The 12,732-nt window shown below is 40.1% G+C and overlaps 1 protein-coding gene across 1 annotated transcript; it reads right to left on the bottom strand.

The window, feature by feature from the left end:
- Positions 1 to 4,641: 4,641 nt before the first annotated feature.
- On the bottom strand, positions 4,642 to 12,509 carry use1 (unconventional SNARE in the ER 1 homolog). The gene is made up of 8 exons (XM_083557969.1): positions 12,371 to 12,509; positions 10,635 to 10,684; positions 10,253 to 10,331; positions 10,014 to 10,166; positions 8,981 to 8,996; positions 8,848 to 8,875; positions 8,368 to 8,533; positions 4,642 to 6,834 (listed from the first exon to the last, which is right to left on the bottom strand). The coding sequence occupies exons 1-8, from the start codon at positions 12,470 to 12,472 to the stop codon at positions 6,652 to 6,654; spliced, it is 777 nt and encodes a 258-aa protein (XP_083414095.1). The 5' UTR covers positions 12,473 to 12,509; the 3' UTR covers positions 4,642 to 6,651.
- Positions 12,510 to 12,732: the final 223 nt, after the last annotated feature.

The following is a 12,732-nucleotide window of genomic DNA, read 5'->3' as shown; positions in this document are numbered from 1 at the left end:
TTCTTGTATATTATGAGTCGTGGAGAGTGGGCAGAGGAGCACCAATGATTTTTCTGTTGTTTTAACCGTTTGCTGCAGTCTGTTCCTTGTGTTTTGTTGCTGCTCCAAACCAGATGGTGATGGATGTGCACAGGACCGATTCAATGACTGCAGTGTAGAATTGTATCAACAACTCCTGTGGCAGACCAGACTTCCATAATTGGCGTAGAAACTACATCCACTGCTGGGCCTTTTTGAGAATGGAGTTTATGTTGGACTCCCATTTCAGGCCTTGGGAAATGGTAGTTCCCAGAAACCTTTACAAATAAATACAATTTTGTAAGATTTGTAACTGACTGTACCTTGTGTATAAATCTTATTGTTTTATTTTCTCCTCTCTTTTATTTATATACTGCACCTAGAAGCTTCTGTCACCTAGACACATTTGTGTGAACATGGCAATAAAACCCATTCCGAAGAAGATACAGCGTCAGTTTGAAGGGATAAATGGTCAATGTATCAGCTGATGTTCATCTCTGATGTTAAACCTGCATTTGCAGATGAGTTAATAAACATTTACATTTTCAGTCTGGACACAAGGAACAAGAAACCAGCACGTTCTTAACTTTCTCACGTACGCAAGTTTTGTCCCATAGATAGTGAACAGGAAATAAAACACAGGTGTCACAGCTCAGCCGGCGTTAATCCGACGTGTTCGTATGACATATCCTCTGGAAAGCAGACATACGACCTCGCGCTTCGGAACTTTCACCAAGAACTGTCAGGAAAATGTCAATATTACAGCTTCATAGACAGTAATTGGGAATTCCCTCTATACACTGTCAACCAGAGAAATTAGTACCAAGGCGTAGATGGAAAATCACATGGCGTCACGTTAAGAATAACCAAACTCACACAATTTACCACAACACAGACGAGTGACATCAAAAAACTCAACCTGAGAACAATTGCTTGATGGATGTTACACTGACGTCAGTTTGCCTTCACCCCTAAAATACGTGAACTCGACATAGACATGTGACGTGTCAAAACACTCCTCTGGCTGAGGAGAATTGCATTATGCACATTTCAGTGAGACTAATGAATGTTAGTGTCGAATGCTGCACATGTAAACACCACTCTCATTTTTTTTATTGTAAAAAGTGATTTAAAATAATTTTTCTAATCATCCTCTCATTTTTCTCTTTCTTATGGTTAATAAGATATGAGAATTAAAAACTCCAGTTTGCCACATTACAAATACAATACGAAGTCTAAAGTTTGTCCAGAACACTTTTCCTTGGTTATTGACTAAACTTTCTTTCGGGTTCTCCCACTAGGGGTCGCCACAGCGGATCATCCGCATGTTTGATTTGGCACGTTTTTACGCTGGATGCCCTTCCTAACGCAACCCTCCCCATTTATCCGGGCTTGGGACCGGCACTAAGGCTTGTGCAACCCTAATGGCTGGGGTTGGTTCCATGTCCGGGGATCGAACCCGGGCCGCATCCTAACCACTAGACCACCAGGGAACCCTATTACATGGTTAGTGACTGCTACGAAAAAAAAAAAAGGCGACACCGAGGACTTCAACACTTACTTCACAAAAACTCTCTGCCATTCTGTAATAATCAGATCATTCCTGTTGAACCATTAACGTATCATAGAGAACCTTGCTCGTTCTTGTCGATTTCTTCTCTATAACATCCGAAGGATTCAACCATTTCTGTCCACACCGGCTGCCCAGGTGCTTGTTCAGTCTCTTGTCATTTCGAAACTCGACTACTGCAACTCTCTGCTGGCAGGTCTTCCCCTGAACGCTATTCGTCCACTGCAAATGATCCAAAACGCAGCTGCACGACTTGTGTTCAATCAGCCCAAGTTTTCCCACACCACCCCACTGCTGCGCTCCCTTCACTGGCTTCCAGTAGCTGCACGTATCAGATTCAAAACACTGATGCTTGCCTACAAGGCCAAAAATGGACCAGCACCATCTTACCTCAGTAAAATCTCTTACTAGAGATTTGAAGCACTTTTGTACGTCGCTCTGGATAAGGGCGTCTGATAAATGCCGCAAATGTAAATGTAAATGTTAAATCGTTATCTAGTTCAACAGCGCTTAATAGTGAAGTATTAATAAACAACAAACTTATTCAAAGTAAAGGTGCATTCACTTTTGTGCATAAATGATTGTCCTTATTTCAAAAGACATTTCCACTCGCCTTGGACTGATACAATTTGTAATTGGAACTGAAAGCACAGTCCATTATGTCGGTCTGTGGGGTCAACATGGCTGGTGATTTAATCACGGGGGGGTTAGTATGGATCTCCAGTCATGTGGAAATCATCCGAAACTGGCCTGCTCACTGTAGTCATGCATTGAGACCTATGCAGATTTATGTTCGTACTCAAACGCAAGGCTCACATCACATGCGTACATAGTGATCATAGAGTCTCGGAGGTTGGGGGTCAGGGTCCTTATATGCTCTGTACCTTTCATGTGACCTCTCATGCCACTCTGCCTTAATGAGAGGACCTACAGTAACTTATTTAGGGAACGTGACTGCATTTTAACGAGCCGTCCCATAGCTTTAATTAGACATTCAATTTGTTGACATTTGAATCTGTGATGTGGATAAAATCCTCATCTCCGCTCGCTGAGCAGCACATGGCCATGTTTAAAAAGCAGTAATTATGCAGCTGATTAATGTTATAACTCTGGTGTAGAAGGTTGTTCATGGCCAAAAATGTACCAATTAAATTCAGTTTTATTTATAAAATGATTTTTCGAAGGACATTCTCCCAAAGCAGCTTTATAGACATCAACCGGTTATAAATTTTTTTTTTATATGTTAGTGCTTATAAGTTTATTCCTAATGTTAATCCTTAATTTCATTGAGAAGAGTGAATTTTTCTTATTTTTTGCTTGAATTATACAAAATTTTATTATATATTCTATAGATGCTTATATCTTCACAAATGAACAAAAATGTATTTTTTTTTTCAACAAAAATTGTCAAAACAATGTTATTTTATATTATTATTTTAAGCATGATTGTTAACTTGCCAGCTGCAATTATCATTAAAAAAAACAAACAATACAAGTGTTGATTTACACAAACTGCTTCACCATTGATACTCAAATGCTGGTTTTCTTTTTACAGAAAGAAACCCAGCATGAGTGAATTTGTCAAAAAGAGAAATCCCCGTATACACACTCCTCGACAAGCAGCCGCTCTAAGCTTTAAAATGTCTAAATTAAAGATAGTTAATCTCAAAGTGTGGCTTTTGCATTTTTAAGTACACTTTGATAGATAAATAACAGCTCATTAAAAAAATTTTTTTTTTATCAGATTAATCGATTATCAAAATAATTGTTAATTGCAGCCCTAATCTGCATAACCTATGAAGAAGTGTGTTTATTTAAGTCTCTGTGTTGTGTAACAGTCACAGATTTATATATTTATATATATATTTTTTCTGGATATTAACAGTAGTACACCTCCCAGTATTTTCTTTTGCTACGTTTCTTTATTTGTGGACACCTGACCATTAGAATCATATTCGTTTTTTTAACATCCCTTTGCATATTTAGTTCTCATTTGCTGGTATAATATCCTCCACTCTCCTGATGTTCCACTAGATTTTGGAGTGATCTTATGAAGATTTGTGCTCATTCAGCCCTACAGACATTGGTACTGATGTACCAACGTGAGGAGGTCTGGGGTGCAGTCAGCGGTCCAATTCATCCCTAAGGTGTTCAATAGGGTTGTGGTCAGAGCTTCATACCATGAGATCCTCCACGTAAAGCATATCTTCACAGAGCTGGCTTTGTTCACAGGGATACAGTCGTGCTGGAACTGGTTTGGGTCTCCAGTGAAGTGAAAATGAATACTGCATCCAAAGACCTGCTATACAACAGTGTTCCTCCAACAGTTTGGGGAAGAGCCATATATGGGTGGGAAAGTTAATTGTCCTTATACTTTTGTCCATATAGTGAATTATACACAACGCTGTGATACAAAGTGTGGGTGGGTGGGTGGGGTGTTGGAGCAAAAGCAGAATGAATGGTTTGTAGCTATTTTTCGACCTTCATCATTCCATTCGCAGGAATCTCAAGGATACGGATGTGAGGATAAAACTGACCTTGGAGGCGTGTAAGCTACGTTCAGCTTCAGACAGCATTATCACTTTCTATCAGGTTCAGACTCAAAACTGCAAACTGTCACCGATAACAAATAACATCATCCAATCCTCCCGAACAAAAAGGTTAAAAACAGTTACTGTGCGAAAGCGTTATCTGCTCCGTCTGACGCAAAAGAACGCGAGAAGTGTGGCGGCCCTGACGTGTCCCGCCGTGTTCGGCGCCTAGTTTATATATTTTTTGCCCTCTGCGTATCTTAATCAGTTGTGTTCCAGAGTCGTTTCCTGGAACAGAGCTGCACCTGCTGGTGTTTTCAGCATCCGACGTCCTGCTGAGAGCTTTCAGAGGCGAGAGAGTCAGTGTGGGAGAAATTAAAACCCTGACCTGCCCTGAACCGATCAGGCTGCACAACAATACAGAGCCACAGGGGGTCAAGAAACTCTCGTGGCAGCGCATTGATTAATGACCAGCAGTTCTGCGTATGAACCCGACCTCACAAAGACAGAAGAGGCACACCGGTCCTTCGGGCTTGTTTTATTCATTCATTCATACAATTAAAATAAAACTTTTTTCATTTTACACACAGGCACTGAGGACGGCAGCATTTTCCCAACTAAGACTCTGCTATAAAGCTCATTATCCAAAATATACATTTGCAGCTGGAATTCTTTTATGCACAATTTGCTCCGTCATTCAAATTCAAAAGATTTGCTTGTACATTTTTATTGCTAACATCTTCTCAGGTGCAACACTGAAAAACCTGATTGCAATCATTCCTTTGAATATTGCACACTCGTCTTTACACAATTTGATTTGCGTTTCCTGTCAACAAGTTAGTGCTGTCAATCAAATACTGTGGCCGGAACTTTTTATTCAACTAAATGCATGAGTGAAATTAATGTTTGAATTTTTTTTCATTTGCACTTCAATTCCTGGAGTTTGGAACGGAAAAAAGCGACAGATTGATCTAAATGTGAACAAATGGTGCTGCTGACCTCGATGTGTTTATCTCAAGATGGAGTGTGGATTTTTTTCTTTATGAACAGAATGCACAGATCAGACACGTTTCTCAGAGTGCAGAAAGTGTGCTGAGCTTCAGCAAGTCAAGTGTATGGAAAAGGATCAGAGGAGCTTCCTGCTGCGTCTCAGAATGCGGCTCAGGCGAGTCAAAACAAGCCCCGCTGGACCACAAAACCCAGAGTGGACCTTAAAATTGGGGCACGATGTGTTCAAGCACAATGGCAGACGTTTTAAACAAAATGAAAAAACATCTTTAAATGGAAGTCAAATAAGCAGATGTAATAGAGGTTTTTCGTCACATCTCAGTGGATTGAATATAATCAGATTTGGGACACTGCACTAGAGGTGTGTATGAGGACATAAAAAACACCGCACAATGGCAGTAGTTACACACGTTCTAATTCTAACACTTTCAACACAAACTAAATAACACTAATTAATCGCTGTTTGATTTACAGTACGTTTTTAACCTTTGGCCCATCTGAACTCTACCTACATACATTGCGATACACCTCCTTCCAGGCTTTATTTTTCTTTGTAACGTCCAATCGCATTTAATGGCAGATCGTATAAGACAGGATTCGATTACAACTCAAGTCATGTGCAGGGAACTGAAGATACAGTGGACCACATGTGTAGTGAGACTTGTTTGAAGATTCCTGCACCATAATTAATCGCCTTTTATAACAATGGTGATCGTGCGAGTGCTGCACAAAGAGAATTTCAGCATCATTACCAGTTAGGATGTCATTCGTGTACCGTCTGCTCATGTGATTATAACATGGGTTTGTAATTGTGATGCGTGCTGTGGAATGAAGCAGACGAGGGGCAGCTCAAACAGCCTCGATATTCTCTGGTGTGTGGCCTGGGACCTTTTTTTTCTTTTTTTTAAATAAAGACTGAACTCATTTCTTTTTGCAATGGAACAAACTCATTCTGTTAGAAATTGTGAAGAGTAAATGCAAACAAACAAAAGACTGGAATGGGATTGGGGGGAGAGAGAGAGAGAGAGAGAGAGAGAGAGAGAGAGAGAGAGAGAGAGAGCTGCATATACCTTCATCACCGCAGGCTGAGTGTAAAAGTGAACTCCTTTGCTTGTGGAGCGAAGGGCTAAGAGGATGTTATTTATTTGGAGTCGGTCAGGTCTGCTGATTTCTCAAAAACATGTCCATGTGTCCCATCAAAGACACGCCTGGCCAGCTACAAGCTACAAAAAGCTAAAAGCTTTCTCCCAGAGAACATCAGGGTTCATGTGGAACACTCAGTGGGCCATAGACTGCAGATAAAGTGTAATGCCTGTAAAGAGCAGGATGATGGTGGATATTATTTGGGAATTAATGGAGCAGGTAGATATGGAGATCTGGGATTAGTGTTAACATGGCAGCAGTGTCCATGTTCACCATTACACACAGAACAGGTTCGTTTTTGAGTCACTTTCAGGCCTTCAGTGGGGTTTGCATAATCAAAACTCAAGTCCGTACACGTGTGTGTGTTTGGGTCACGCTGCATCACCGGAGTCTGGGAAAAAGGCGGATGAACAGGATCATACTAATGAAGGAGAACGAGACTAATATGAGCATCAGCCAGAGGAGCCAGTTGACGGATTTCTTGGCGTGCTGCTCCAGTCGCTCCGATTCGGTCTTCAGCTTCTCGAAATTCATATCCGCTTGCCGCATGGACTGACTCAGAGTCTGAAACAAATGCAAGAACAACGCGACTGAAACCTGTTTAACACCACAACATGTTTTTCATAGTCATGAAGCTCTATCATAGCAGACACAGAAAGGTGAAGGCTACAGAACATGTTCAGGAGAGCGCCAAGGTTTAAAACCAAGGTTTGAAGACTGGACTCTATGCACCTGATCCAGATGTTGACAAGAGTTCTCACTGGATTTTAGTTATATTTTTATTTACAGCTACAACATGCTGCTTCTGGGTCATTTCATAGCCAATCTTAACAGGATACTATCAATTATATATAATCAGAATGCATACGTGATAGAGAACACACAGCCTGAAGCACGATCACCCCCTGGTGGTCAAAATCAAACATTGCACACGCCAAATCACTTTACATTAGGGATGGTAAGATTCATAGATTTGAATTGGTGCATCGCCATAAAAGTTAACACTGTAATCCATCGATTTAAAAAAAAGTGTGCATCAGATACGTTTGCATCAGTAAAAAAAAAATATATATATATAATTATTAGATTTGCTATACTTTTTTCTTTACCATGTGACCAAACATTTGTGACCAATATTTTTTTAAGTAAATCGATTTCTTCTCACTAAACTGTTTCTCAATCTCGTTCTCACCACTGCTGCGATGTAAATATAGCGTATCAACACTACGAAGACCAAGGCGTGTCCCGAGAGTCACATAGAATATATATTAACATGGCAGAGGTAGAGCCGCATCTTCCTGGAGACGGAACAGGAGAACGGCTGGTTTTCTTTTTTTCTTTTCTATATCTGCACTACAAAAGTCCGGTTTGTAAAAGGGCCATGCTTTAAAAGTCAGAAGGCACTTAAGTAAATTTATGATTTGCTGTCTGTCTGAAGCATTAAAAATATAAGCGACAATCTGTACCATATTGAATTGCAGAGCATCATATTTTATCCATTGCATGGTATTTAAATGAACCGCATTGTGTTGAATCAAACTGAAATCAGATCACGCTGGATCGTATCGTATCGCTTACGTAGCTGCTGAGATGGAAGTCTCATAAAATCGTATACAATGATTATTCTTGATTGGCTGGTAGTTTCAATGTACGAAGTAGGTATTAAAAAGTTTCGAGACGAGCTCTGTTTACAAGTAAGTACATTATTTAGCTACATTTACACACCATCAGCTTCAAAAGTCTTTCGAAGCATGTCAAGCACCTTCTGCGATTCGTGCCGGATCTCCACAATGGAGTCAGAACTCCGATCTTTGAGCTGCATCTCCGTGTTCTGGAAGTTGGGTGAGCCAATTCTGGCGAGTAGGGTGGGTGTGAAAGTGAGATCATGTCTTCATATGGACGATGTCTTTAATGGCCGGTGCTCCCTGTGGCTGTGCGTGCAGCCGTGTGCTGCCATCTGTTGGTGTCTTAATAAACTAGTCTCGAAACTTTCTGATCACTTCGTATATTCAAACTCACTGTGCACTGGAGGGTTTAAGTAGTAAATAAATAAATGAATAAATCAATAACACTCCTAATCGTGTCGGTTTGTGAGACCTGGTTGTCCTGCTTGATGATGTTCTGTGCAGCGAGCGTGTTGTTCTTCAGGTTGCGTGCGAGGTGCAGCATGTCCTCTGCTAATTTCTCCTGCATACTGTGGTGGTGCTGCAGTACGGCGTCCAGCTCGCCGGCACTCTCGCCCGCCTCCCCCACAACACTGCGGCTGCGAGACGACAACACAAGACAGGTGCAGGGTTTTCTAATCTGGATGGATTTAATGTTCACAGAATCAGAATTAACGCTTGTAAACATTTAAAATATATCTCTCCTTTGCACACTGGGAAAAGATGCTCACAAGTCATGCTTTTCTTTTCTGTTACACCAAACCAGAGCTCAAGTTGCACAAACCTGTCAGACAGGGTGCATTCATCTGACAGGAAGTGGCTTTCAGGACCACAAAATGCCAAATATAATAGAGAGGAGTGAGGGAAAGAGAAGGAGACGGTATGATGGATAAAAATGATACGAGTGCCTCACCTTCTATGTCTCAGCTCTGTCTCAGCACCTGATTAAAGGAAAAAAAATATATATTTTTTTTTTTACGGAAATTTCAAGCACTGATACAGTATCTCTCTTTTATGTCGAACCAAAATGACAGAATGAAACATACCTGCATTTGAGACAGCCTGTAAAAGAAACAAACAGAAGCCTATAAGCAGCTTTTCACCACTGATTTACGAGACAGTAATGAGACTTCCTATATTACAGCCCTGTGCTCAATAGTTCACCCTTCATCGTTTTTTTTTTTTTTTTTTTTACATATTGTAGTGATACACTCTGGATTCTATCTGGGATTCTGAATTTTAAAAGTGTGGGGAGGAAAAACAGCAACTGTGTCTGTCAAATTGATTAAAAATAAGAAAAGAAAAGCCACAAAACATTTGTTTTGGCATAAATATTAACTACAGGTTTCTGTGAAAAATCCCTCAATCAGCTGAATGCAAATGTAAAGCAATGAGTGGAATTGAATTGACATTAGAGATCGACTGATAGTGGAATTTACTAATACCGAAAGCTTGGATGGTTTGTACTCGCTGCTAACCGATTATTCAACCGATGGTTTTTACATGAGATTAATAGAATAGAGTACACACTAGTAATTAAATAGTACTGAATTTTTTTACCACCACTAGATTCGCCACTAGAGGCCGCTGTTTTAACAAGAGAAAACTGGAAGCCGGAAAAACTGTTTTTTTTGCAGATAATAGTTCCAGCAATTAACTATCGGCGCCATCTATTGTGCAAAACCAATTAAAAACACCTGCTCCTTGACAAACCTAGAGTGCATATGAGAAAGCGAACAGCTTCATGATGACGAAGAGCTCAAAACGTGTTCTGCAAAAGTGCCAGATAAGGTTTTCAAATATTTAAAAACGTTGAACGCTCTTAAATCCCTTAAAAATGAATATAGCACAACAACATAGTGATTATGCCTTGAGAAGACCTCCACTGAAAATCAAATCAGGTAAACAGGTGATTAGTCACAGACGAACATAAGTCAGGGTTATGCTACTATCACCATGCTTCACCTGAGTAGCTTAGAACATTAAATCTATCAGTTCCCGGTTTGAACACTTAAATATGTCTGAAAGGAAGAGGCGGGGAATCACGTAAGACACTGTAGATTAGAAGAACAAGCTTACAGTGCTGAAGAGCTCGGAGCGCATCTCCCCCATGCACCGTGCTTTACTCTGCATGTGCACCGTCTTGGTGGCAGACATCCTCTCACTCGAGATGGTGGGCGTGCGACCTGGTGCCAAGAGCTGATTGGCTAAAGCTTTCTCTGAAGGAGACGGCTGCACAAAGACAGGAGGAGTGAAATTCAGTGTAATCTGTTCTTTCCATGAAGCGAGTGAAATGAGATAAGAACAATCACACTGACCAGCTTCTCAGCCTCTATAAGACCTTTGAGGAAGTCTACTTTACGTGTGTAGTCCGTCAGGATCTCAGCTGTAGGTTTGCTGTAAGGAGAAGGAAATGATAGAAAGAAAAAGTGTGTGCTGATTTGATTTACACTCTCTCTCTCTCTCTCTCTCTCTCTCTCTCTCTCTCTCTCTCTCTCTCTCTCTCTCTCTCACACACACACACACACAGCCTGTCAGATACAAAATTCTAGGTAATTTAACAGTATGAAGGTTTACTTTGTCTAAAACTAATGTATAATGTACAGATGCTTGTACAATAAAAATCATCAGGTAACCCTCATTATGTATACATGTAGCACAAATGTATTCAAAGAAAAGAGAAAAATGCATTTATCATACCCTGGACTTTTTCTCAGCGCCACCAGCATGTCCTCCAAGGCACCAACGTACTTTAACAACAACAAAAAAAGATTTTTAATTATGCAAGAAATCACAGACAACATCCAGTAAACGTGAGCGAAACCCAAATCTAATGCAAAAAAAACAAACAAAAAAAAGCTGACAAATGAGGCTTCTTATTCCCGCTGAGAGCGGAGCTGGGAGGGAGGGATGGATAGATAACTAAATAGACAGACTGACTGAGACATATTTTCTGATAAGCCACACTAAAACAAAGCAAACATATCTAAGTAAAAAGCTAATGAGCAGAAAGTGATGCATTCTAATGCTATTCATCAATTCGAAGCCTTTGGGCAGATTATAATTGATTATAAATATCTATAATATAAACACATATGAACAAATGTTGAGAGGTTCTATTAGTGCAGGATGTCTGTAAGACACAATATGTGTAGAGAAGATGGGATATAAAAATGTACGATGTATTTACAATCATACAAAAGGTATATACAGTGTATATACAGATATATAGACATGAGGATAATCTAGAATAACAGATATGATATCAGGCACCACTTTACCTTCAGGAACTGGTATAAAACTGAACTTTTCTATAATTATAGGACGAGTTCTTGGATAAGAATGGATTTGGACGGTATAGTTACTATCAAGTCTGCTACATTGGCTTAAGACACAACAATAATGGACCTGTAATGGACACACATTCGGTGTCTTCCAGATGAGGATGGGCCCCTTTCTAATCTGCATCCTCTCAAGGTTTCTTGGAACAGGAACAAACTTCTAGGCACTAAACTTACATTCTAACTTTATAACCTCTCTATCTCTCTAAAGCCCATTGTTTAAAGTGCTACAAATAAAACTGAATTCTCCAAGCAACTGATTGTTTTCTCTGCATCCAACATCTCAAGTGAAAATGCATGGGATGAAGAGAAAACCCCAACGTAGAAAGACCTCAAGGGAGATGATCTCAAAGGGAGTTGAGATCCTGTGCAATGCAGGACCTTCATCATATACCACTGAAGAACAAATATTTTTACGGTCCATAAGAGGCTTATTAAGACATGAACTTATACAGTTTGGCCTTTAAAGAAGGTTGCCAGATTTAAGAACATTTATAGAGCCACAATCCCTCCATAAGGACGCTATAGACAACTAGAGCTATTCGTATGGAGCGAAACAGCTGCTCAGTGTTCATCTTCAAACGACTGGTGAAACCCTGCCTCTTCCTTTCACACTAAACTACCACTTTTCCCACCATGTTCGTTTTCTGTCTTTATGTTTAAAAAAAAAAGTGGGCTATAATTCCTCTCAACCCAGTGAACCAGTGGATTTATATTCATTGATTGAGGCTCGACGCTCTGGTAGGTTGCTCTGGATAAGTGTGTCTGATTACTGCTGCCAATGTAAATACCGTCACAGAGATTTTGCTGCTGAAATAATATGCACCGACATGTACAACTGCACAGTAAAATGGCTCGTATAATAAAACAACAAACACGAATCTTCATTCAAGCCTGATGAATAATAATGATTTCGGTGTAGGTGAGAGAACAGCAGTATAAATGATCATATTCTCTCTGGATCTGAATCCTCCTGCTGGCCGACGTGGCTCTCAGCCCGGCTGGGGGAAAAACGCAACCACAAATGAACTCAAAACAGCGTTAAAACCACCGACAACCGCAACATTTCCCGCTCAATCACGGAGTTAAATATACCTTCTCCAGCCTCCATTCAGTCTCTCCTCTTTTCTCGGAAGCAATAGCTTCACACCGCGATAATAACCGGATAAAATTGATTTCTAACCTGGACGCAGCCATATTGGAAACAGAAAACCGGGTGTCGCGGGGATATGACGTAATATGAACGCGACCGTGGTTGCAACGCTTTTATTATTTTTTTTTTGTTTGACACATTTTTTAACAATCCAAAGTTTCTTGCTTTTACATTGGGAATTTCATTAGGTTTTAACAAGAAAAAACCCCCAAAAATCTCACGTTATTAAGAATGTTTTAATGAATTTAACAGTTTCCAGCAAATCACTCCTGTCACACAAGTGTTTTGTTTTTTAAACAAATAA

This window comes from Silurus aristotelis (assembly GCF_946808225.1).
Source record: "Silurus aristotelis genome assembly, chromosome: 13".
NCBI lineage: Eukaryota > Metazoa > Chordata > Actinopteri > Siluriformes > Siluridae > Silurus > Silurus aristotelis.
Note: the sequence above shows the minus strand (reverse complement) of the source record. Positions and strands in the feature narration are given on the sequence as shown.

Coding starts and splice junctions, on each gene's coding strand:
- use1 (XM_083557969.1), bottom strand. CDS start 12,472: ATGGCTGCGTCCAGGTTAGAAATCAATTTTATCCGGTTATTATCGCGG. Junction 8,534..8,847: donor ACAGAGCTGAGACATAGAAG/GTGAGGCACTCG, acceptor GTCGTCTCGCAG/CCGCAGTGTTGTGGGGGAGG. Junction 6,835..8,367: donor TCATCAAGCAGGACAACCAG/GTCTCACAAACC, acceptor CATTTGTTTCAG/ACTCTGAGTCAGTCCATGCG.